Genomic DNA, 22,306 nt, shown 5'->3' with positions numbered 1-22,306 from the left:
GTGTGTAACGTATACGGATGATGTGATGACGGACAGTTATGATAATGCAGCACTTCTAGATATGAAGTAGGGGATATAATTATGGTGGGTTGTTAATCAGGGTGATTGACTGGTGCCTTGGGAAAGAAACTGCCAATTTTGGTAAACAAAGCTCTGTAGTACCTTCTAGATGGGAGGAGCTGAAAGAGGTTGTGTCCAGAGTGTAAAGGGGTAGTGATTTTCCCTGCCCAGTTTCTGGTTCTTGTATGTTACAAGTCCTGGGGAGTTTGCAGGGGAGCACCAATTTTTTTTTTCCTGTCCTGTTTTGTTGCTGCACCAAACCAGATGGTGATGGATGTGTACAGAACAGATTCAATGACTGCAGTGTAGAACAGCATCAACAGCTCCCGGGGCACACCATACCTCCTTAATTGGCGTTGAAAGTACATCCTCTGCTGGGCCTTTTTGATAATGGAGTTTATTTTGCACACTCAAAAGCAGGTCTTGAGAAATGGTAGTGCCCAGAAACTTGAAGGACTCTACAGATCTGTTGGATAATGTGAGGGGGAGTAGTATTGAGGGGTCTTTCCTAAAGTCCACTATCATCTCCTCAGCATTAAGGCAGTTTAGGTCTAGGGTATTCTGATTACACCATAGTAACAGTCGCTTCACCTCCTGCCAGTATGCATACGGTCTGTTGTATCACATCTGCATTGTCTTGTATAGTCTTGTCTTGTATAGTATAGTGTTATTTATGTCTGTACTTTTGAGTCACAAACAACTGGAACCTGAAATTCCTTGTGTGTGTCAACATCAACACACTTTGGCCAATAAACCTGATTCTGATTCTGATAAAAACATTAGTAGTATTACTTTGCAGTAAAGTTTTTGTTTTATTGACTTTTTCAACATTATTGTCTGTCACTGGGGACTGCATTTCCATCCCAAACACTACATTTGCCTGTAAGGAAAATAAATCCTGCTGCATAAATAAAGCTGACTTCAGGTGACTGACTGGAATTGAACCCCAAACCAACCTAAAACCCTCTGACTCCTTTCAATGGCCGTCCTCCGAGTTTGCTCGAAAATCGCCTCCAAGTCGAACGTCCGAGCTTTTCTACCTGTTAGCACAAAGATATAAAACATTTTACAATTCAAACGTAAAAAGAAATCGTTTATATAAAGCAAGAAATCAGGAATAAGGAAACGTACCAAAACCTGAGAAGCCCATCACTGAGGAAATGTCCTCATCTTCTCCTTTCTTTTCTGAATAAAATAAAAAATACACAGAATAAAAATATATCTGCAAGAGATAGATAGATAGATAGATAGATAGATAGATAGATAGATAGATAGATAGATAGATAGAAAGAATTCATCTTAAGAAACAAACATGCAAAGTTAACTTGTGGATGCTAACTGGCTAACAATCTAATAACTGAGGTAATTAACTTGCTGTACATTTCCGCTCGGAGTAATAACGCTTCTGTACGACGTCTATACATTGAAAACTAACTAAAACATTTTTTTTTTTTTACCTCAGAATGTAATAATTTTAAAAACTAGACTGAAAGCATACCATCACTATCTCTCTGTTCCGCCATCTTTCTCGAATATCAACAATACAAAATCACTTCCGGGTTACAGCCGCGCTGCCAGTCAAAATAAAAGTGAGTCGAGAGCCTGAAATCCAAAGGCTCGTGTTTGAAATAAAGACTTTTACAAACATATGTAGACTATTATCTGTTGAATGAATGCTTGCTTTTATCTTTTACGTTGAAATCAAGAGCACCAACAATTTCTCTTACATAAATAAAGAATTAAAATAGATGGGACCATGTAAGCCATGTATACTTTTACTTTACAATTGTACTGACACATAAGAATAAAGTCATGTGCAAAATATACTTTTAATAAATACACTCAATGCAAACCATAATCAAACAATTTACAATATTCATACCGCATCCACAGATCATTTTGAATCTTTTCTGTTGGACATGATTTTTCTTCACATACCAGAATTATTTTTAGAGCCAGATAATTGTGAATGTAGAAGAAATAAAATATGTTAGGTAAAAAAAATAATAAAATAAAAAACCTGTAAAAACATACATCGGTCTATTTCACAAGTACCCTAGAATTTTCTATTCAAATTATCCAGCATTTAATCTGATGATTTGATCTGATTATTGAAATGCAACAAGCGTGTTCACCCTGTATACACGGTCCCTCATATATCTCTGTAAACAAGCAAAAACAACACATAAACCTCACTGCTGATACGTGCATGTAGCAGCTCTTAACTTCTCCAAGCACACGTGTTCATGATTTCCAACTTTAAAGCTTTTTGGCTTTGATCTCATTGAGTCAGATGTCTTCATCTTCAGCTGCTATCCTTTCAATGGCTGCCCAGTCCATCTTACTCAAAATGCTGCCGGTGCTTTCTGAAAGGGCATCCAGCCTGTCGTCTTCGTTCTCCATCAAGCCCTCGATAGTCAGAACAACAGAAAAAACATTAAGAGAAATATCAAAATCACAAGCAATTAACACTTCCGAATACAAGAAAGGTTTTGCATGGTGGAATTGGTCAGTTCAAAGAAGTGATATTTGTATTGGAAATCCTCTCTCTTCATACCTGTTCTTTGGCTCGGCTTTCCAGACTAAGAATTCTACGGATCTCGAGAGGAACGTCCCAAGGACTCACAACGTCCCTTTCCTCGTTGTCCTCTAACCAGGATGCCTCTCTTTTTATAGTCTTCTGCTCCATTGGGGATTTATTTAAAGCAGATTTGGAGCCTAGAGTTTGCCAAAATAAGTACATATTAAATCACAGTACAGAAGCAGCAGCAGCAATTTAGTCAATATGAAGTCATATATGAATAAGAGCCTACGCTGGATGGTTGTCTTCACCCGCGATCTACCTCTCAGATCTGTCAGCATGCCTCGCCGTGTGACCTGGGACAGTCGGTCACCAGGAAGTGAACTCACTGAGTAAGTATAGAAAAAAAATTCACTCCTTATTAAATACCATAACGTAATAAACTGGTAATCTATAAAATTAGCTAGTGGTAAAGGAACAGAACCAGGCCTATGGAGTCCATATTTGCTGCTTAGCATCCCAGGTGGAGCTGATGCACCCCTCTTCTGCAGTACCACAGTCTTCCCAAACGTTGAAACCGAACGTGCTCTTCCCTTTTCGCTCTTAGGGCTTTTCCTAAGAGGCCCTTTCAACTGGGTCCGACTCCTGTAACATATAAAACAGATTCTCCATTTCAGTGTCAATTTATGTACAATGAAATATAGCGTACTGAGATAAGACCTCTAGAAGACTAATGTGCATGCTGACCCAGGCCGGGAGTCTTGGGTTTTGTTGGTGCTGTTGGTAGGAGCAGGGAGGGCAAGAGGGGTAGTAAGCATGTCTGTGATCAGCTCGTAGGCCTCCTGTGCTCTCTGTGAGTGATGCTCTTGAAGAACCGCTCTTAAAATACAGATATGCATCTCATTATTTCTTTACCACTATGGGTGTTGCATTAAATTAATGCACAAGTTTATATACATTGTTGTTTCTTTATTCCAATCTATTTATGCAAAACCATACTTGTCCCTCTCTTCTTTAACTTTCCTCTTGTTTGCCAGGTCTCTAGAGGAAAGACTCTAAAAAATTAAATAAAAAAATAGCTCCATTAGATACAAAGTAGGCAAAGCCCTAAAGTACGAAATAAAAATCAGTACATAATATCAGTAAATACAAGGGACATAAACAGTAAAGACTGAGTCTGACCTGAGGATTAGGAGGAGTGAAGGGAACACGCTCCCTCTCTCTCTTTTCCTTCCTTTGTCTGTGGTACTCGACCAGTCGCTCTCGCTGCTTCCTCCTCATCCAAGTCCTCAGCTCCTTCCTCTCCTCCTCTATCATGCTTCTCTTCTGCTGCTCCTCTGTCTTGCTCCTTCACAAAACAGGAGAAAAACAACCTTCACACACTTGTTTACATGTTTTAGCTTTGTATACTTATTCATTACTCCACTTAATTGCATTATTCATTTTTATCATTCAGTTATAATTTCATCTCTTTACTCAACTATACTTTAAAAAAAAAAAAAAAACATACCTTCTCATTTTGCTCACCGAGGGAGAGCGATGGACTGCTGAATGTGAGAGTGCCCCTTGTTTCACTAAATCTCCCAAGATGTCTGCAACATCGCTCAGTCCCGTCAGATTTAAAATGTTTTCATCTAACCTGATAATTAAATAACATCAAAAAATAGTTAGGAAAAAATGCAGCAATACAAACACGTCTGCCCTAGTACTAGAATTCTCCACTTCTTTAAGACCATGTTTAGGGGTTTAGAATTTCACTTAATCACTTAAGGTTAAACCCAACACTTAATGAAACACGATTCAGCCTGAAGCGAGTTAAACTATTAAATACTTACAGGCCTGAATCCTCCATCAGTGATTCAGTCAATTCTAAAATAAAACAACAATAAATGCATTAAGACTTTTGCCACAGCACAGAACAAGTAGCTCTAGTAAAAAAAAAATCTGCAGGTACATGTTACTGTATGTATGTCAGGAGAAAGAGTGTGCATTAACCTTGGCTCACATCCTCGAGAGGCTGCTCCAATTTCACTGCAAAAAAAAAAAAAACGACTTCAGATTAAGGTGTGAGTTTAAAAGAGAACAGACACTTCTCAAATTAAGACTAGAACGATGGTAATCAAATACTGTTAGGTCAGACCTGTAAGGGAAATGCACTGTGTTACCTGCAGGAGTAACGTGGTCATGGTGGAACGGGTACTGGATGGACAGTGAATCTGGGAAGAGAGACAAGTGCCCCCTTTGACTTGGAAGAACAAGACGATTTGGGGTAGAAGACAAAAACAGTCTTTCATCCTGCACTTCTTCCTCTTCAGCCATGTTCCCTCGAGTCGTGCGTCTCTTTGCTGAGTACAAGCACATATCAGACACTCTTATAATCTCATTTTGTAATTGAGAGCACATTATTAAAAAAAGTCAATTTTATCCTGAGTAAAGTAATGAGAGCACATTATTAAATATGCATGATATCTTTCTATGGAAAGTTCTTTAAAAGTCACAATTGTTTGTTGAAAATGGGACATCTATAACACTGACAAAGAAATGAAACTTTTGGATAATTGCTGTTATAGTAAAATCATCAACAACAACAATGTGGGGTCATGCAGGAAGGTGCAAAGCAGCGTTCCAGACAGCTGTTGCAAAACAGCAGCAATAAAAACAAAAGTTTACTAACCTTCCTTTGAAACTCTCAGCATGCTGGAATAAGAATCCTCTTCCTCACTGACCACCACAACAGGTGTTAGAGCATCTATTTCATTTACCAGCTGTAAAAGAATGACACAGCAGAACAGTGACTGAATTACTGGTTAACATAATATGGTCCAGCGTTTCATTTCAGCTAAATAGGACCAAATACAAGATCAATAGATTTAAAAAAGAATTACCAGCCTGGTGTTGGCAAATTCTCTGTCCATGTGGTCAGCGATACTCTGGAGAGCTGCCAGTTGAGCGTCCATTTCAGAGAGACGAGCTGAGACCTGGCTGCGAGAAAACGCACCCTGTTTCAAATGGCCCCCTGGTATGGCCTTCTGTTGTATCCCAAATTCACTCAGCACCTTTACAGTGACTGGATCTACGCTGGGTTCTGGCACTGAGAGCACAAGTGCAGGAGGAGTGAATGTTACTGAAAAACCTGGAAAAGGAAACGTAATAAATATTTTAAGCATTAATGGAATAATACAATAATATTGATACAATTACTTTCGTCATGATGTCATGTCAGTACCTGGTGAGTCAGTGGTGTGCTCTTCTGTTCTGATCTCAGTGTTGGTCACAGAAGCTGCTAGAAGATGAAGGTGAGCAAATGTAGGTGGAGAACAGGATTGGCTTTGGACAGAGGTTCGGGAAGAAGGCAGGCCCTGTAAAGTAGAGCCATCCTCCGGAACGATCACACTGATTGACTCCTGGCCATGAGCACTCTTAAGGAGAGATAGTAATAATTTTGCACATCAGTAACTGTCTGGTTTGGCTCTGCTACCAAATCAGATATCAGAAGTCTACAGAGAACAGTTCGGACTGCTGAAAGGATTATTGCTGTTCCCCTGCCCACCTTTCAAGAACTGTAGATATCCAGAGTGAGGAAAAGGGCTCAGAAAATCACTCTGGATCCCTCACATCCAAGTCATCCTCTTTTTGAATTTTTACCATCTGGTTGGCAATACAGAGCCCCAAATACCAGCACAACCAGGCACAAGAACAGTTTCTTCCAAAGGCAATCTACCTCATGAACAGTTAAATGTTCCCCCATTAACAATGTGCAATAACCTTACATTTATTTGTTACCACCTCCATCCTAGTACATCACCACATCTCATTCTATTAAATTCCATTCTATCACATCTATAGCACAACCGTAAATACAATTTATTTATTTTTCAATTTATTTATTTATTTTTGTCTATTTGTATTTACATGTGTTTTTTAGGTATTTTTTTATTCTCATCTCATTTTTAATGTCTGTGTGTTGTTGTATCTGTGTACTCGAAACTTAATGCGTAAGGAGACTTGGCAATTGAGCTCCTTTTGATTCTGATTTAGAGAACAGCATTCAGTAACACAGCACTATATACATACATATCATCAGTGTGAAAGAGATTCTGTGCATGAATTATACCAATCTGTCACAAAAAAACTTTTTCTTAATATTTCAGAACCAAACAGTCCTTCCTTACCGTATGGGCTTTTGGCACGGTGTGACCGGTGCCCTCTGTTTGCTCAGAGGAGCAAACATTTAAGAACACATCAGGGGGAACAGTCGGAGCAACAGGAATGTCCACATGTCCAGGACCTAGAAAATTGAGGAAAAAAAACACATTAAAAATGGTGTCTTTTAGTGAATCTTAAATAAAGCGTTAGTTGTGACGTAGTGCAAACTATCAGCTTCATTTGTAATTCAGCCTTTTATGATAGAAAACACATTTTACATGTTTTATTTGTTACATGTATTAATAAAGCATTGATGCACAGTTGATTAAAAAAATTACTATCCAATAGTTAACCTACCAGGGAAATTGGTGGAATTTGAATTAAAAGTGGCTGTGATTACTAAATATTTAATGAACTACAAAATGGGTGCAAATTAAATCTGAATTCTTTAATCACACAGGAAACATCCAATGTGCACTTAAAACTTAACCAGAGTAAAGAGGGACAACTCACGTGATGAAGAACCAGGAGACTGAAGAAGCTGGGCTGAAATGGCTTTATCACTGGTGCTGTGAGGTGAGGCTAAACAAGACAGAAATGCAAATCTCTATTAAAATCATCAACGAAATGCTATCTGTTTGATTAAGAAACCTCGTAAAATAAAAAAAAGAGTCACTGACGGGGGTCTGTGTTGGTGCAGGCATCCTGGATTTCAGGAGGTCGTTTGTGCATTGCTGCAAAAGCATGAAGCTCTGCTGATGTGGCCTGAGCTTCAGCCAGCAGCCTCTGACCAGTCAATGTTGACTCAAAGGAACCTGAAGAACCAAGACAGTGATGCACCTAAATTAGAGTTTTGTGTGTTTTTTTTTATTATTATTATTATTATTATTATTATTATTATTATTATTATTATACTCTATACTAACCTAAAGGAATGACAAAGCCATCAGCAGGAGTAGATCTATCCTCTTCAGGCTTCTAATAAATTAAAACAAAAAGAGAGTCTTTATTAATAAAAAGATCTTTTTAGAGGTGTAAATTACTATTAAAAATAATGTGGTTGATTTACCTGAGATGGAGGGATTAGAGATTCATCTGGTCTGAAATACACAACCTTTGCCTCTTTCTTTTTATCATCTCTCCTTTTAAGCCTTAAGCACAAAAGCAATACAAGGGCTACATCATCAGAAAGTACACGCTAAAAATATTTTTTATAGTCATTATCGGAAAGCTACAAAAAGCTCAATCAAGTCATGATCAGAAATCAATCGCATGCTGCACAACGCTTTAAACTAAAGGTATAAAAGAATTTTGTCGCAGAATAATAACCGATTTCTCAATATGAAACTGAGTGACCAGTGGACACTTTATTTGTTAATGCAGACTACAGAAAAGACAAAAGATGGATAATTAGTTATGGACAAATCTCAGGTAGTTACCTTTTGCTGGAGGGCGTGAAAGTGACTTTGCTCTTTGTGGCTGTGTCTGCCTTGAGGAGTTGAAGCTTAGTGTTCACTTCCTGTGTTCTTTCTGCTCTCCAGGCCATCAGCACCTCCAGGGGGATTAGGCGAGGAGTGGGCCGAGGAGGTCTGCTGTATCTTAAACCCTACACAAACCACACAACCTAACATAAATATTCTTTTGAATAATTCTACTTCTTCATTTTTTTGTGCATGTCAGTTGAAATACAATTACAATTTTTTTTGTCAAACTATCCACAATGATAGAGCCACAATGCTTCCAAAACCTTATGTTGACAATCTCGACTGTATGAAGGATGATGTGTAGTGCTTACAGTACAAGAGGGCTCAGGCTCAACATGGAGTAACTGTGGTTCTGGAAAGTTTCTTGTGGTAACAGTTCCTGCGGTGTGTAGCCTTATGGGAGCAGACAGAAGGACCTTGGGAAGCTGAATGGATCTCATCTGGATGTTGGAGGGTAAATGCAGCAGTGGGAGCCCCGTATCTGCCACTGCCACATTGGGAGCAGGAGGCAGTCTGACTGCTTTTCTTTCTTTCCCTCTGCCTAATAAAGTGTAAGCTTGAGTTTGTGTGCTGTCTTGATTCTGATTCCATCGTGGGGGTTGCACAGTTGGCTTCTTACAGTTTTCAGATTTCCTATACATGGTAGGCTTATGCTGATTTGGAGCCCAGGCCTCTCTCACTGGGCCAGGAGAAGACTGAGGAGGGGGCAAGTGGAAAAGCTTGAGCCCCTGTATAATCGGAACAGCCTTTACAAAGGGACGATTCTGCTGGGGTGCCTGCAGTGGAGCTTGATTATCCCTTGTGGTAAGAAGTCCTTGATAGGGAGGAATAAAATGACTTCTTTCTTCCTGGCTATTCTGTGACCATTCAGTAGAAATGTTCAGCTGTTGGAGATCCTGAAGCCAAGCAAGTAGAAAAACCAAGTAAGCAATCTATTAAAAGCCACATCTGGAAAAGGACACTGTTAAGCGGTTTTACCTGTAGGCGTAGTCTACTCGTTTCTTCATGGGTATTCAGTACAAGATCTGCTTCCACACCTTGTTGATCTGCAGCTCTGGGTTTCCTGGACTGTAGCTCAGAGACAGTGTCTATCTTATTCTCTAATCTTTTGTTTTGGGTGTCATGGGGAGGGGAACCTGAGCACTGAGCCACAATGGGTTGAGTTTGTGGTTGTGCAAGTTGTGAAGCCTGTGTTACAGGAACACTGAGCTGTGAAATATGCGAGTTGACATTGGAGAGGGGCAAGTTGGCAAAGGAGGCTCCCACCACTTGCATAAGACTCATAAAGTTGATTTGCTGTAACTAAAATGGAAATACAATAAATCATCTGTGTATGACAACAAGGCAGATGTTGAAAAGCTGGTATTTGTTACGAACTTGTACTAATCGGAAAAGCTCATCCTGAAGCAGCTGTCTGATTGGCTCAGGGTGAATCTGTTCTCCATTCTGGACACTCTGAGAACAGCTTACATTCCCCAGTTCAGCTGATGGCTTTGAAACAGAGGGGAGCTGCTGCATTCTCTGCTGAACCGGCTCAGGCTCAGGAGTATCATGTACAGGACTGAAATATAAAAGCACATGTTTTGTAGAACGTACAAGAAATTAAAAGCTCGGGGGACAAAAACTAACAACAAACCTCACTAGCTTTAATAAATAGCAATCATAGAATAAGTCAACATTTTTTAGCAACGTCAAAATAACTGTGTGTCATATAAAATATTCTGGAGTACACTTAAGATGGGTGTATGATAAGTTGTATTGGAATTTACACTATACAGATTATACTTGCCTATTTGATGGTTCCTTTCTTGATTCTGTAGGTTCAATATCCAATGTGCCAATATCCTTTGAGCTGAAACAGAGATCATGTTAAGCTCAACCCAGAAGAAAATAATCACAGAACAAAAACAATTCCAAATGCTTCACTTTCCGTTTACAGCACCACACACACACAAGCAAGGAATGAGCTGTGTTATGCTGTCACCTTGGCAACAGCTAGGGGACTGACTGCTTTCATCAGAATCAGAATTTAGGGTTTATTGGCCAAGTGTGTTGACAGACACGAGAAACTTGTTTCCAGCAGTTTGTGACTCTCAAAGGTACAAACATAAATAACACTATACTATACAAGAAAACAATGCAGATGATGAGATGATCAGCGTTATTGCCTGGGGAAAGAAACTGTTCCTGTGTCTGGCAGTTTTAGTAAGCAAAGTTCTATAGTGCCTGCCAGAAGGGAGGAGCTGAACAAGGTTGTGTCCAGGGTGCGAAGGGTTAGTAGTGATTTTTCCCTGCCCGGTTTCTGGTTCTTGTGTCATACAAGTCCTGGAGAGTGGGCAGGGGGGCACCAATTATTTTTTCTGCTGTTCTAACTGTGCGTTGCAGTCTGTTTCTGTCCTGTTTTGTTGCTGCACTAAACCAGATGGTGATGGATGTGCACAGGACAGATTCAATGACTGCAGTGGAGAACAGCATCAACAGCTCCTGTGGCAGACCATACCTCCTTAATTGACGTAGAAAGTACATCCTCGGCTGGGCCTTTTTGATAATGGAGTTTATTTTGCACTCGCATTTCAGGTCTTTGGAAATGGTAGTGCCTAGAAACTTGAAGGCCTCCACAGATGACACTGGGCTGTTGGATATTGTGAGGGGGAGTAGTGTTGAGGGGTCTTTCCTAAAGTCCACTATCATCTCCACAGTTTTAAGTGTGTTTAGCTCCAGACTGTTCTGACTGCACCATAGCACCAGCTGCGTCACCTCCTGTAGGTATGCAGACTCATCGCTATCTTGGATGAGACCGATGAGTGTAGCATAATTTGCAAATTTCAGGAGTTTAACAGTTTGGTCTTTAAGTTTTTAACAGTGTAGTCATTAGTGTATAGGGAGAATAGCAGTGGGGAGAGAACACATCCCTGTGGAGCGCCAGTGCTAATTGTCCGAATGCTGGAGGTGACACCTCCCAGTCTCACCTGTTGTTTCCTGTCAGGAAGCTGGTGATCCACTGACAGATGGAATGGGGTATAATGAGCCTTAGGAGTTTGGAGTGGAGAATTTCCGGAATTATAGTATTAAAAGCCTAACTATAGTCAACATATAGAATCCGGGCGTATGTCCCTGGGCAGTCCAGGTGTTACAGAATGTAGTGCAGTCCAGTGTTGACTGCGTCGTCCATTGATCTGTTTGCACGGTAGGCAAACTGTAGGGGATCCAGCATCTGTTCTGTGACAGTCTTTAGTTGGGCCAATACCAGCTGTTCATAGGTCATCATGACAACAGATGTCAGAGCGACAGGCCTGTAGTCATTCAGTCCAGTGATGGAGGGTTTCTTGGAGACCCCAAGAATGTCATGGACATTCGCTAGAACTAACTCTGTGGTACACTTTAAATGTGTGTTTAGAATTAGCTGCATGAACTTACTGTGATTCACAGGAGTCAGTGGATGTCTTGGAATATTCCAAATCTGCCAGAGTTAAAGGCTGCAGAGGAAAAACAAAACAAAACAGTGAGCTATTAAATTAAGACACAAACCAAAATAAATCTGTAATGAAGCAGGAGGTTGTGTTCACCTGGTCTATGGGTCTACAGGGTTTGGACTTTGTCCTGATCTGTACTGAAATATTTGGCCTAAGTAAAGACTCTTCTTGGGCACTTCTGTCACCTGTAAAACCCCACAAGATTTTTCACAACGATGTTCATCATTAAAGTAGCATTGCATACATTTGTGTTGACAATTTAGAAGGTAGAATTTAATGTGATGCCGTTCCACTTGCAGCCATCAAATTAATTTGAGGTCATGTTTTTTTCCTAAAGTTTAGAAACTTCTTTAAGGAAGCACTGCAATTACAAACTGCAGGTTTTCAACAGAAATGAACAAAAAGGTATTTTTTATCAAGACTCTTACTGTCCAATTCAGCCATTTGGAGGGGTTTATTCACTCGTCTACCATTTCGTTCTTTTATCGCCAGGTCAACACTTTGCTCAACCTGAAGCTCCTCAACCTCACACACCCTGCAGAATAAACACAGTATCGTAGAATAACCACCTCACAAAGCTGCACAAGTCACCAGTGTTCAGTCTGAAAAGTGTAATTTGAGTCACAGAATAAGAACCAAATTTGGATGATTAGTTAAATCTCAACTGTACATAACTCTGTGTTTTTTCAAAAAGCACTCACTCAGAAGTGTGTCCATGCTGGGGGTCCAGATCAGGCAGGGTGATGGGAGTCCCTGCTGAAGCAGAAGGATAGCCAGTGTCCACGCTGCTTTCTCTCTCACGCTTCCATTCAAATTCAACTGGTAGAACTGGAACCACAGTGGATTGAACTTCTCTCTCTGGGACCTGCAGGAGAAAAAAATAAATAAAAATGTTGAACGAGGTTTACTGGGTTTTTTTTAACATTTATAGAAATATTTACAGATGCATTCAATAATTCTAAACACTATGGTCGATTTCTAGCTGCATGCAAAAACTATTAAAATGTTTGTATTAGCACACTATTGTCTGAATAAATATCTCACCCTAATCTGAGTATAGTTCTTGTCAGTTCTCACTAGGGCTTTGGTGTATCTCTGCTCCAGCAGCCTCAAAGCGGAAAGCACTGCAGGAGCCGAGGCTTTAGCTCTAATAACCACTGGCTCAACAGTGCACCCTGTCTTCTTCCTGCTGGAATGAGTGAGCAAGACACTTCTGTCTGCCCAGCGCAGCATCCATTCCAGCAGCCTGGCCAGCTGGGGAAACTGGGCCTCCAATTTGGAGTCCAGCTCCAGCTGAAGGTCCACTTCTGAGCAGGAGATTGTCTTAAAGGGCCAGTGCTCCATTTGAGGTATGACTGGGAAGTTTCGAATAGGACTGGATTCCGAGGTTAGAACATTCTTCCCCTGTGGTGTCCCACTCTGTCGCCGAAGGCCAAACAAACCTGGCTGTTTTCCGGGAAGTGGCAAAGCACCTGTGCTGGTTTGAGCTGTGTGAGTCTCACTGAATACAGATGGAGGACCTATAGAGGGCAGTGGCTCAGGAGTCTCAGGAAGCATGTCAAAGCACCTTCCCGCACGGAACACAGGAAGCCGCACACCTTTTTTTCTACCAGCCTGCCGTCTTTTGAGTGCGGTCAGTACGTCAAAAGCATCAGAGTGAAGCTCACGGTCATGCAGACATGAAGAAAAGCTACTGAGCAAGGGAAGTGAAGATTGTGCCTCCATGTCCAGGCTGTCCTTCTCCAATACATAGCTTAGGAAAAGCTCCAAAAAGCAAAGGTACTCCTCGTCCTCAAGCTCAAATATCCAAGTCCCCACAGAAGGTAAAATTAAACTTTTATGTTCTTGCAGGGTTCCTTCTCTTTCTCTTTCATATTTTGATTTGAATGTCTTCTGAGGTTTGGGTAGCACAGGGCTGAAAATGAAAAGAAGCTCTAGTAATAAATGTAATTAATGTTTCCAAGACTTTCTATTAATAAACTTATTGTTTTGGCTTTTCATACAAGGACAATACAATTAAGACGTAAAAGTAATCACACTGAGTATAATAGTACCTGTGATGAGGCCTGTACTGCAGTTCTGGTGAATGAGGCTCTGATATTGAATCAGCAGTGTCCGCCTCACTGCCCACTGGGGGGCGCTCAGAGTCTGTAAGTGTGCTATTACTCAGGCTAGTGCACCCTGAGAACCGATCAGATATTGTATTGGCTCCTGTCCTGTCCTCTTCTTCCTCCCTTTCCCAGATATGGTGCTCTAGTGCAATCTTGCTCTTCGCCAGACGGCGCACCTCCCGAACCCGCTGCCTACGCTGCTTCTGAATCAGAGAAATCATCGCTCTCTCTTCTGCATCTTGCGTACTACTTGTCTGTTTGGCTGGACATAAATTGGAATGTAAATAAACGAGTCTCATCCAGTTAATATATATAGTATATTAATGCTATAAACTAATTACTTCAGTATTTTTATAATAAATGTGTTTCTAGACCAAGAAAAAACAGAGTTCCTTTAAAAAATCCTTTAAAAACACTATTATTTCTATGCAAAAGCTTAGGCTAGTTTATTCATTTTAAGGTTTTGTTGACATTTTTCTGTACCAGAAATAAAAGACGTTTAGTTCTGTTTCAAAAGGCTATTTAACCTTCTGTTGAATCCTGCACAATGCTCGATCTTAACCGCTGCAGCAGTGAAGTGTATTTCTCTCTTAGAGGCACCCGGACAGATTCCTCCTCGTCGGGAAACACAGTGACTAATGTCTCCGCGACCTGGAAAAATAGGGGCTTTAGAGGGGTGGTACAGAAAAGAGGCAATAAACTGCACTGTTTTTGTTCTCACCATTGGAAAAGGAGGCAGTTCAGCCACAAGGCTGAGCACCAGGTCCTGTAATGTCTCTTCAGCATTAAGGAAGCGAGAGAAAGGCATGAGGCGGCGAGCCCAAAGCAGGACCTCCTCCCGCAATTCACGTACAATATTATCTGTAGCCTAAAACCACAAAGAAGAACATGTCAAAACACACTCAGTACCCTACACAAACACAGAGGTATAATTATGTTAGCATTGTATTTACCTGAGAGTCTTCATTCTTGGTCCTTGCAGCTTGGTATTTCCGACAGGAGGCTGTGAGCTGATCACGAACATGCAGCATCCAGCACAGCCCACATAATTCCCTAAAGCACACTGAGATCACCACGCAGTTTGTTAGTAACAGGTTTTCTACAGACTAAGGCTCGGTTATTACAGACTCGCACATACACACCTATCGTCTGTATGACAACATTATCCATGTCTTTGGACCCCAAACGGAAAAATGCATGGCAATTAGTAAACTTCTTCAACCCGTCTGGAAGGACCTCTTCAGACTGCACGTGTCCCTTACTGACCTGTTCGACAAATAATAAACCATAGCTAAACCAGCAGGTAAAACCGTTGTGTTGATTTCTTTTATTGTGGTGGTCAGTGTGGCCTGAATGTATTTGATTGTCTGTAGATAAATAACAGTTCTATGCATGCATGCCCAAAGCATATGGAGATCATATATTTACCTTTCGAAAGAGTTTACGGCATCGACGCAGGCCACTGATGTACCACTGCACAGTTGGTCGGGAGCAGTGAGCAGCTCTGAACAGCAACAGCCCTCGCTGTAACACTGCAGCTACAAGGTAACGTGATTCCTTCTCCGATGCCAAAAAAACATCACCAATGGAGTCCTGACAAAGTCACATGAGCTGAATGTTTAAATAAATATCCAGCCAGTGTTAGGTAAATGGTGTGAAGGCTGAGGTGTGCCGATCTAGAAACATTAATAAGCCTATGCTCAGTAAGGGATCTGAGTGGAGTACCTGTGTGTTAGGGGCAGGTTGTGGACAATACAAAGGAGGGGCAGGAAGGTAGAATGCAACAGGAACCAACGCAGTGAATGAAGAGGCATGTTTCTTGGCTGATTCCAACAGCCTAGCAAGAGGCCAGGATACAACATCCACCTCCGCCATGACTGAAGCCTTCAGGATCTCTTGTGCAGACGCATAGAGCAGCTCCATGTCCTCAAACTCCACAATATCTTATAAAACAAAACAGAGAGGTGGCTAAAGCAACAGTCGTTATATAACTCTATGTTGCTAAACACACTGCAAACAGTAAATTATGGAGAAAAATGAACAAAATAAACAAACCTGAAAGACTTTTAAAGGCCTTGTCTTGTCTGTCATATGAAACTTTGCAGTCCAGTAATGACTCAAGTTGAGTCTGAAAGATAAAGCCAGGCTGTAGCTCTGCAGGAAGGTGTAATTCTCTCCATCTCAACCTACAATAAAAATAGAAAAAATATTCTATGACATTATGAGAAACACCATATTTCATTTATTTTCTACCTGTCTCCGTTAGCATTTCATGGGATTTAACCATAGCCATGTTTGTATTTAACAAACATACTGATAAAAGATTTAATAAGCCTATGTAATGTGCTTCTGCATAAAAGTTGGGCATAAATTTACACATCTTATGATTAGCTGATGAATCCAACACTATTGCAGAATTCATACTCACAATTTACACACAGATTAGTACGTATGCAATGCTGATAAATATAGAGCCAAAGAAAGCAACCTGCTGAAATCACAGTGCAGTCTGCAGTAGGTGGTATATGCCAGACCAAGAGAGACAGCCATCTTCCAGTCACCCAAACTCTGAGCCAACCATGTAGCCTCGGGAATCAGCCCACCTAGCAGGAGGAGCTCGAGAGCGTACTCCACCGTCCATACGCCTGAGAGGTGCTGTGATCTCACAGCGGCCGCCACCTGCCGCTGAGAGAGAGCCACTGTGCGTCGTCCTGTCGCTGGAACAACAAAATGGATTCATAAATTAATTTGAATTTAGTGAGAAATGTAAGGACTGTTTGTGGTTATCTGTTATCTTTACAGAGTTGTTACGCACCCTGTGGCAGATGTAGAGGAGGCAGGATATCCACATTATGTGGTGGAAAGATAGCCAGTGGCTGGTTGGTAAAGTAGGATGCCATGAACCTGCCAAGAGACTGGACCACAGCACAGGCAGCCTCTCTATCCACCCTCTGGGGGAGCCACAACTCAAACTGTGCCTTGTCTACAGGGGTCACTGGTAGTGAGAAATACCGGATATAGGTTAGATTTAATAACCACTAAGAATGTTTTAGAAACATTTCCATCTGGCTTAATGCCTTATTTGACTAGAAAAATATGTGCAGGAAAGGCCCACATTTTATATTTATCTCCATGAAATATGGTGGGATTAAATATGTGGATATGTTCTTAGCAGTGTTAGGATTTCTCTAAAACTTACCTACAGTATCTTCTACAGTCAGTAGCAGCTTGGCCAGGGTGTCACACATGGCCTGGGCCTCCCTAAGCTTATATTGAAACAGCTGGCCAAACAGAAGAGCCAGACAATAGCGTGTCTCCAGGAAGACTGTTCTTGGCCCAGCTGCTTGAAATTGAATTGAACAGGTGCATATGACAGCAGCATATGGTTACATAACCTAAACTGGTTGTAAAAAATATTCAGTAAAATATTCAGTAAAGCACGATGTAGTAAGTTGTATACCTCTTGCTCTCTCTTCCCATATCTGGTCTCGCCAAAACTGGATGCTCTCATTATACTCACCAGAAATGAAGTGCTCTTCTCCTGGACACAGGTCAAAACAGAATTTCAGAGCTTGTCAAGGTGCTTTGCAATTATGGACCTTTGATCTACCAACTCTTCATTTACCCAAAAATACTAAACAAAAAACACAGCTGATAATGTCTGGCTTAATTATCTTAAAAAAGTAATTTTTTAACCGAGTCTAACCTGTTATGTTGTACAGGGCAGGGCTTTGCCCCAGATGGTCTCCAGCTGTCTGTAGTGATTCTTGGATTTGAAAAATGACCTTTGACATGCACTCCATTTCCCCTTTTTGACTCGCTGGACTTTTAACTCTTCTTAACTTGTCCTGGTACTGCAAGGCTTGTCTGTAGATTTTTCGCCATATTGCCACCAATCTGAAAACCAAAGATTGTCGATATATAGCATATTCAACAGTAATAATCGGTTTATAAACCTTTATTAATCAATTCAGCTGTTTTAAAGGTTTTTAAAATCCAGTAGTACCTAACCGATGGTCTGTTTAGCACAGATATCTGAGAGGTCACAGCTTCAGCCTCCACATCATCCTTTAACAGTGGGATGGAGAAAATGTCTGAGAGACAAGTATCATCCTTTGCATGTCGCAATGTTTTCTGAGGTAGGTTGTATGTCTGGTCCACAATCCTGGATGCTTCCCGGAGGACAAAAAGTGCTGCCTTAAAGTTCTGAGAGGAGCAAAGAGATTGCAGCGACGAAGGCAGAAAAAGATTAACAAAATTTTGAGTGAGATCCAAAACAACCCCTAAGCAGCTGGGGCCACCTCTGTGGGTGGAATCCCAGGGTAGAAAGGAGAGCAGAGACCTAAGAAATTCCAATACACTGTCCTGTTTATAAGGACGAATTAATGGATCAGCAATCCAGAGAAGGCGAGCCAAACGAACAGCGCAGGAGATGGTGTATTTCAGCAAGCGATCTCTGTGATCCAAAGTACCACCAAGCGAAACACCAAGAGCCCAGGCGGTAAGCAAACTCCGCTGTGCCCTGGTCAGCTCCTCCAAGAGAGCCGAGGAATCTTGGTCTGAATCTTCCAACTCGGCCTGAGAATGGGCGTGAAGGGTGTCGAACATTGAAGCGAATTCTAGCCTGCCCCCCTCCTCCATAGCAGAGCCGGCAAAATGCCCCTCATCTGAGTCATCATCATCATCCTCAATCTGAAGAAACAATTTTTAAAAAATGAGAAATAAAACTGATAAAAAATTAATGTGTCATGAGTAATAGAAAATATTATATTGTAATGATAGTATATGTGATTTATATATCCCTATATATAGCTTTGTTAACTAACCAACAATAATAGTCTTGCATTTAAAAAAACAGTGAAGAATAAAAAGAGAAGGAATAAATTTCTTATAGTTTCTGTATAAAAGTATCTGTAAAAAAATGGCAATTGAGGATAAGAATTACCCTCACTGTGATCAGCTTTGAGCCTCCTGAGCTTTCTCCCCCTCTGAACAATAGAGGCAGCGACTGAGGTGTCTCTTTTTCTTTCAGTGCCAGCAGACTAGCTGTGAATTTCAGAGTTGTCATGGACTCCAGTCTGGACTTCACATGGGGCTGAACAACCATACCAAACACACAAAGTATTTATCCATCCAAAAGTGTTTGTCTGAACAATGGCATGTTCATAACATTCTGTCCTTGACTCACCAGCTCTGAGCGGATGATCTTGCGTATTCTATCCAGCGCCTGACTCGTATCCATCAGGAAGAAGCTCATCAGTGAGGAAGAATCAGGCCGTCTGGACATATTCAGCACAGTCACCATGTAGCCGTCAGACACAATAAGACAAGGCAGCCTCGGGTGGCAGGTCACAGAGTATCGCTGTCTCATTGGGTCATGCAGAGACATGTTGGAGCTGGACAAGGCATCGTCTGGTGGTTGTGAAGATACTGAAGGTCTGTGAGAAGCGACATCAGATGCGTTAATCGTAATGTAATAAGAAACTGTTTTTGGGCATATTAGTTTGCATGCATTAAAGAAGATAAAGATTTTCCACATTATTACAATCAAACATGCTGAAAGGGACAGGCGGAGTTAGTGGGCTTGGTGGTGCCACAAGCTGTAAGTGCATTTGGGGTGGACACGGAATTTCTACATCTCCAGTACTTACATGAGCACAAAATGACCATGATGGAAGAGGAAAAAGAGAGAGCGGATGACTAGAGATGTAAGAAAAGAAGAAAGAAAAGATGGTAAAAGAGGACAGGGATCAGAACAGGAAGAACATCAGTGAAAAGAAAATGAGTAATGGCCTGAACAGAAATAATAATAATAATACTCTGACAGTAGTTCCCAGCTGTACTTAAAATCCCATATTTATTTTAAAACATTAATTCTTTTATGCAATTGTTTCCATAGTAATAGCTCATTGTATGGTGGTGTAACTGTAATCATTGGAAAACTGTGATGTCATATGTATAAGACAAATAAAACTTCAGGGTGTGCTGTTATAGGGGGGATCTTTTCTTCATTTCTAACTTATTAGGTATAAGATGTCATGTCAGTGTGAAACAATTCTGCTTACCTGTATGTGACTAACGGATGAAGAGGCAGGAAATGTGCAGGGCCAAACTCAATGTCACACCCACTTGTGGAGAGAGAGACCAACCCTCCTAAGCGGGCCAACATCAGGAAAGAGCCTCTCTTCAGTATGCATGCCAAATAGAGACCTTCTGGTGTCCAACTCACACAGCTCACCCAGTAAGACCTTCAATACAAGGCAAACCGTCAAAATAGCTTCTGCATTAAGCTTAAGAATAAATACGTTTCAAGCCATCTTCACTCACCTCACGTATTTGGGTGGGATAGAGAGCTTTTTACTGCCACATCCTCCCAGTGAGCTGGATACAGTCACAAAGTTCTGCATGCTTATGTATAACACCTGTGTAGCCTGTTAATCATAATGACATATTAGAGATGCTGCCTAATCTTTAAGGGGGAGATACCTTGTTCAATAAAATTGGACATTTCTTATTCATTACCCTTGGGTCTTTCTGATTAAGGATTATTGCTAACAGCTCTCCATCAGGTGAGAATGCCGGTACTAGTGCTCCTCTCGACTTGACAGGCCGACATGGAGGAACAAGGTGGCTGAGAGGGTAAGACTTAGTGACCCATTCAGCGCTGTATTCTTTTAAACTGTAAGAAAAACAAAATGTTTATTTAATTCTCTATCAAGTATTTTGCTTTCCACCGCTTTTATAGAGTCTAACCTGGTTTTCCCGGTCTCTTCCCATTGAATCTTCAACAAGGTGACAATCAGCTGCTCTCCAACAGTGAAGAGAAAAGCACTCAGGCACACATCACCTACAGCCTGGATAACAGCACAGAAAAAATATACCAGAAAATTTTTTTAAAAAGGTGTACTGATTTTACATTATAGGCATGTTTATGTACAGGAGAAAACAGCCAAACCTTGGTAGCTCTCACCTGGCTCTGAACAAACACGCAATGATGACATGCTTCCTTATCTTTAGCAGAGGGAAGCCGTGAATTTTCTGAGGGCACTATCTGACTCCAGTGTCCCTTGACGGTGTTATCCCGAAAACTATTTAGATCCTGAGGCACCAGGCATTCCCAGAGGAAAATTTGTCCTGTGAAAGAAGCCACGAGAACCCTCCTTCCATCCCCTGAGACTAACAGAGACAGCCTCTGGGAAGTCGCTATGCATGTGAAAGACAGACCTGAGTCAGCAAAAGACTTTTACATAAAACTAAAATAAAATTTTAACACAAAGTCACACACAAACCTTTATTAACAGAGGCCAGCTCATATACTGCAGGCACAGATGTGACCATCTTTAAGGAATCTTTGTCTCTGTCCCATAGAAACACCTCTCCAGAAACTAATATGCCAGCCAGCCACATAGCTACACACAGCACAGACAGATGCATGAGATATATGGATGTGTCAAACTGCAGGTTCCCAATCCTGGCCCTGGATGTCACCCTGTCCTGGGCATTTTGCTTTTTTCCTGCTCTGAGTTTATTAGAGTAGAAAAACACTCACATGTGCAGGAACAAGGAGTCGTTTAGGAGCAATATTGGGAACCTGTGAATTACAAAATGCTGTGAAATATCTGAGCTCAGAGCTAACCGTTTTGAGAACTGCACATTTTCAACACTCTTGGAAGCAACTGGTGCAATTTTGGGATCTTCTTCTTGGTCTGTCCTGAATGTAAATTGATTTCACTGATCCGATTGTCATCCAAAAGAAAGACACCTTCCTTCTCCTGGGGGTAAAAGAACCCAGACAATCGAGATGTGTAAGGAATGAAAGAAATAATAAGCATGCTGGGACAGAAGGTGAAGCTGTCAGTCTCACCTTTCCCAGCCAACAAAACCTCGGCCATGGTTTTCTCCTCTTGATGCTGGAAGACAACAGCACTTCGAGCTTTACCTCCATGTTTGGCTTCAGATGCTTCGTGTTTTCTGCTTTTTAAATCACTGCAATTCATGTTTGAAATGAGGACATATTGGAGCTAGCTCGCTAAAAACCTAGAAAAGTCACCGGTAACGGAAAGAAACAACCGTCTGGGAATAGTAAAGTAATAAGCACGTACGTAGCAATAACAGGCATTTAAGTGAAGGTTTAATAGTATATTAAAAAAAAAAAAAAAAAGCAGCTACTGAATGGAAAAGATCATGTTTGTTTGTTAGCAAACTAGCTAGCGACCTGAGATGGAACCCTATGTTAGAATCCAGTCGTTTAAACAGGCAAAATCATGCACTACTTATCCAACAACGGATCAATTTCCATTTCTGACCAAATATTTTTCATATTTTGAAAATTATATCAACAAAATAAAACAAAAAAGTAAATGTTTGTTTAAAAATCATAACGGTTTCGAATTTCCCTCCCTCCACTTCCGGTACTACACAGATTCCCGTTTCGTTACCATGGATCAAGACGCGTTCACGAAGACACGAGAGCGCGCAGCGCGCCCGCGCTCTAGAGGTGTTCCCCATTGG

The 22,306-nt window shown here is 41.1% G+C and overlaps 2 protein-coding genes across 10 annotated transcripts in view; both read right to left on the bottom strand.

The window, feature by feature from the left end:
* Nucleotides 1-2,360, bottom strand: part of LOC113638311 (WD repeat-containing protein 70) — a 36,160-nt gene extending 33,800 nt beyond the window's left edge. For 4 of the 7 annotated variants that reach the window (XM_047804529.1, XM_047804530.1, XM_027139356.2 and 1 more), the window contains exons 1-3: nucleotides 1,559-1,662; nucleotides 1,192-1,245; nucleotides 1,017-1,100 (exon numbers count right to left, since the gene is read on the bottom strand). In XM_047804529.1, the coding sequence (XP_047660485.1) occupies nucleotides 1,017-1,100; nucleotides 1,192-1,245; nucleotides 1,559-1,583 (163 nt within the window). In that variant the 5' untranslated portion in view covers nucleotides 1,584-1,662. Of the gene's footprint in view, nucleotides 1-1,016; nucleotides 1,101-1,191; nucleotides 1,246-1,440; nucleotides 1,515-1,558; nucleotides 1,663-2,256 lie in introns of those variants that run through there. The other 3 variants (XM_047804531.1, XM_047804533.1, XM_047804532.1) reach the window with 3 other exon arrangements.
* Nucleotides 2,257-22,227, bottom strand: cplane1 (ciliogenesis and planar polarity effector 1). Of its 3 annotated transcripts, none has more exons than XM_047804521.1 (53): nucleotides 21,660-22,227; nucleotides 21,432-21,567; nucleotides 21,085-21,204; nucleotides 20,766-20,998; nucleotides 20,549-20,649; nucleotides 20,318-20,474; nucleotides 20,123-20,226; nucleotides 19,861-20,043; nucleotides 18,984-19,233; nucleotides 18,741-18,890; nucleotides 17,802-18,487; nucleotides 17,502-17,692; nucleotides 17,256-17,336; nucleotides 16,995-17,138; nucleotides 16,611-16,790; nucleotides 16,284-16,512; nucleotides 15,851-15,981; nucleotides 15,521-15,738; nucleotides 15,224-15,388; nucleotides 14,938-15,061; nucleotides 14,749-14,858; nucleotides 14,517-14,663; nucleotides 14,323-14,446; nucleotides 13,739-14,057; nucleotides 12,729-13,599; nucleotides 12,386-12,549; nucleotides 12,113-12,219; nucleotides 11,778-11,869; nucleotides 11,629-11,687; nucleotides 10,001-10,063; nucleotides 9,589-9,772; nucleotides 9,190-9,513; nucleotides 8,523-9,107; nucleotides 8,167-8,333; nucleotides 7,797-7,878; nucleotides 7,654-7,705; nucleotides 7,408-7,542; nucleotides 7,241-7,309; nucleotides 6,754-6,869; nucleotides 5,808-6,000; nucleotides 5,467-5,714; nucleotides 5,256-5,346; nucleotides 4,747-4,926; nucleotides 4,577-4,612; nucleotides 4,417-4,450; nucleotides 4,092-4,220; nucleotides 3,764-3,929; nucleotides 3,581-3,636; nucleotides 3,329-3,460; nucleotides 3,066-3,226; nucleotides 2,874-2,969; nucleotides 2,618-2,778; nucleotides 2,257-2,469 (listed from the first exon to the last, which is right to left on the bottom strand). In XM_047804521.1, exons 1-53 carry the CDS (start codon nucleotides 21,738-21,740, stop codon nucleotides 2,350-2,352), a joined length of 9,237 nt encoding a protein of 3,078 aa, XP_047660477.1. In that variant the 5' UTR covers nucleotides 21,741-22,227; the 3' UTR covers nucleotides 2,257-2,349. The 3 variants fall into 3 exon arrangements, with proteins under 3 accessions (XP_047660477.1, XP_026995153.2, XP_047660478.1); XM_027139352.2 differs by having other exon boundaries at nucleotides 16,995-17,135; XM_047804522.1 differs by having other exon boundaries at nucleotides 18,747-18,890.
* Between the last annotated feature and the right edge of the window lie 79 nt (nucleotides 22,228-22,306).

The sequence above is a fragment of the Tachysurus fulvidraco genome, chromosome 20 (assembly GCF_022655615.1).
Source record: "Tachysurus fulvidraco isolate hzauxx_2018 chromosome 20, HZAU_PFXX_2.0, whole genome shotgun sequence".
NCBI classification, from domain to species: Eukaryota; Metazoa; Chordata; class Actinopteri; order Siluriformes; family Bagridae; genus Tachysurus; species Tachysurus fulvidraco.
Note: the sequence above shows the minus strand (reverse complement) of the source record. Positions and strands in the feature narration are given on the sequence as shown.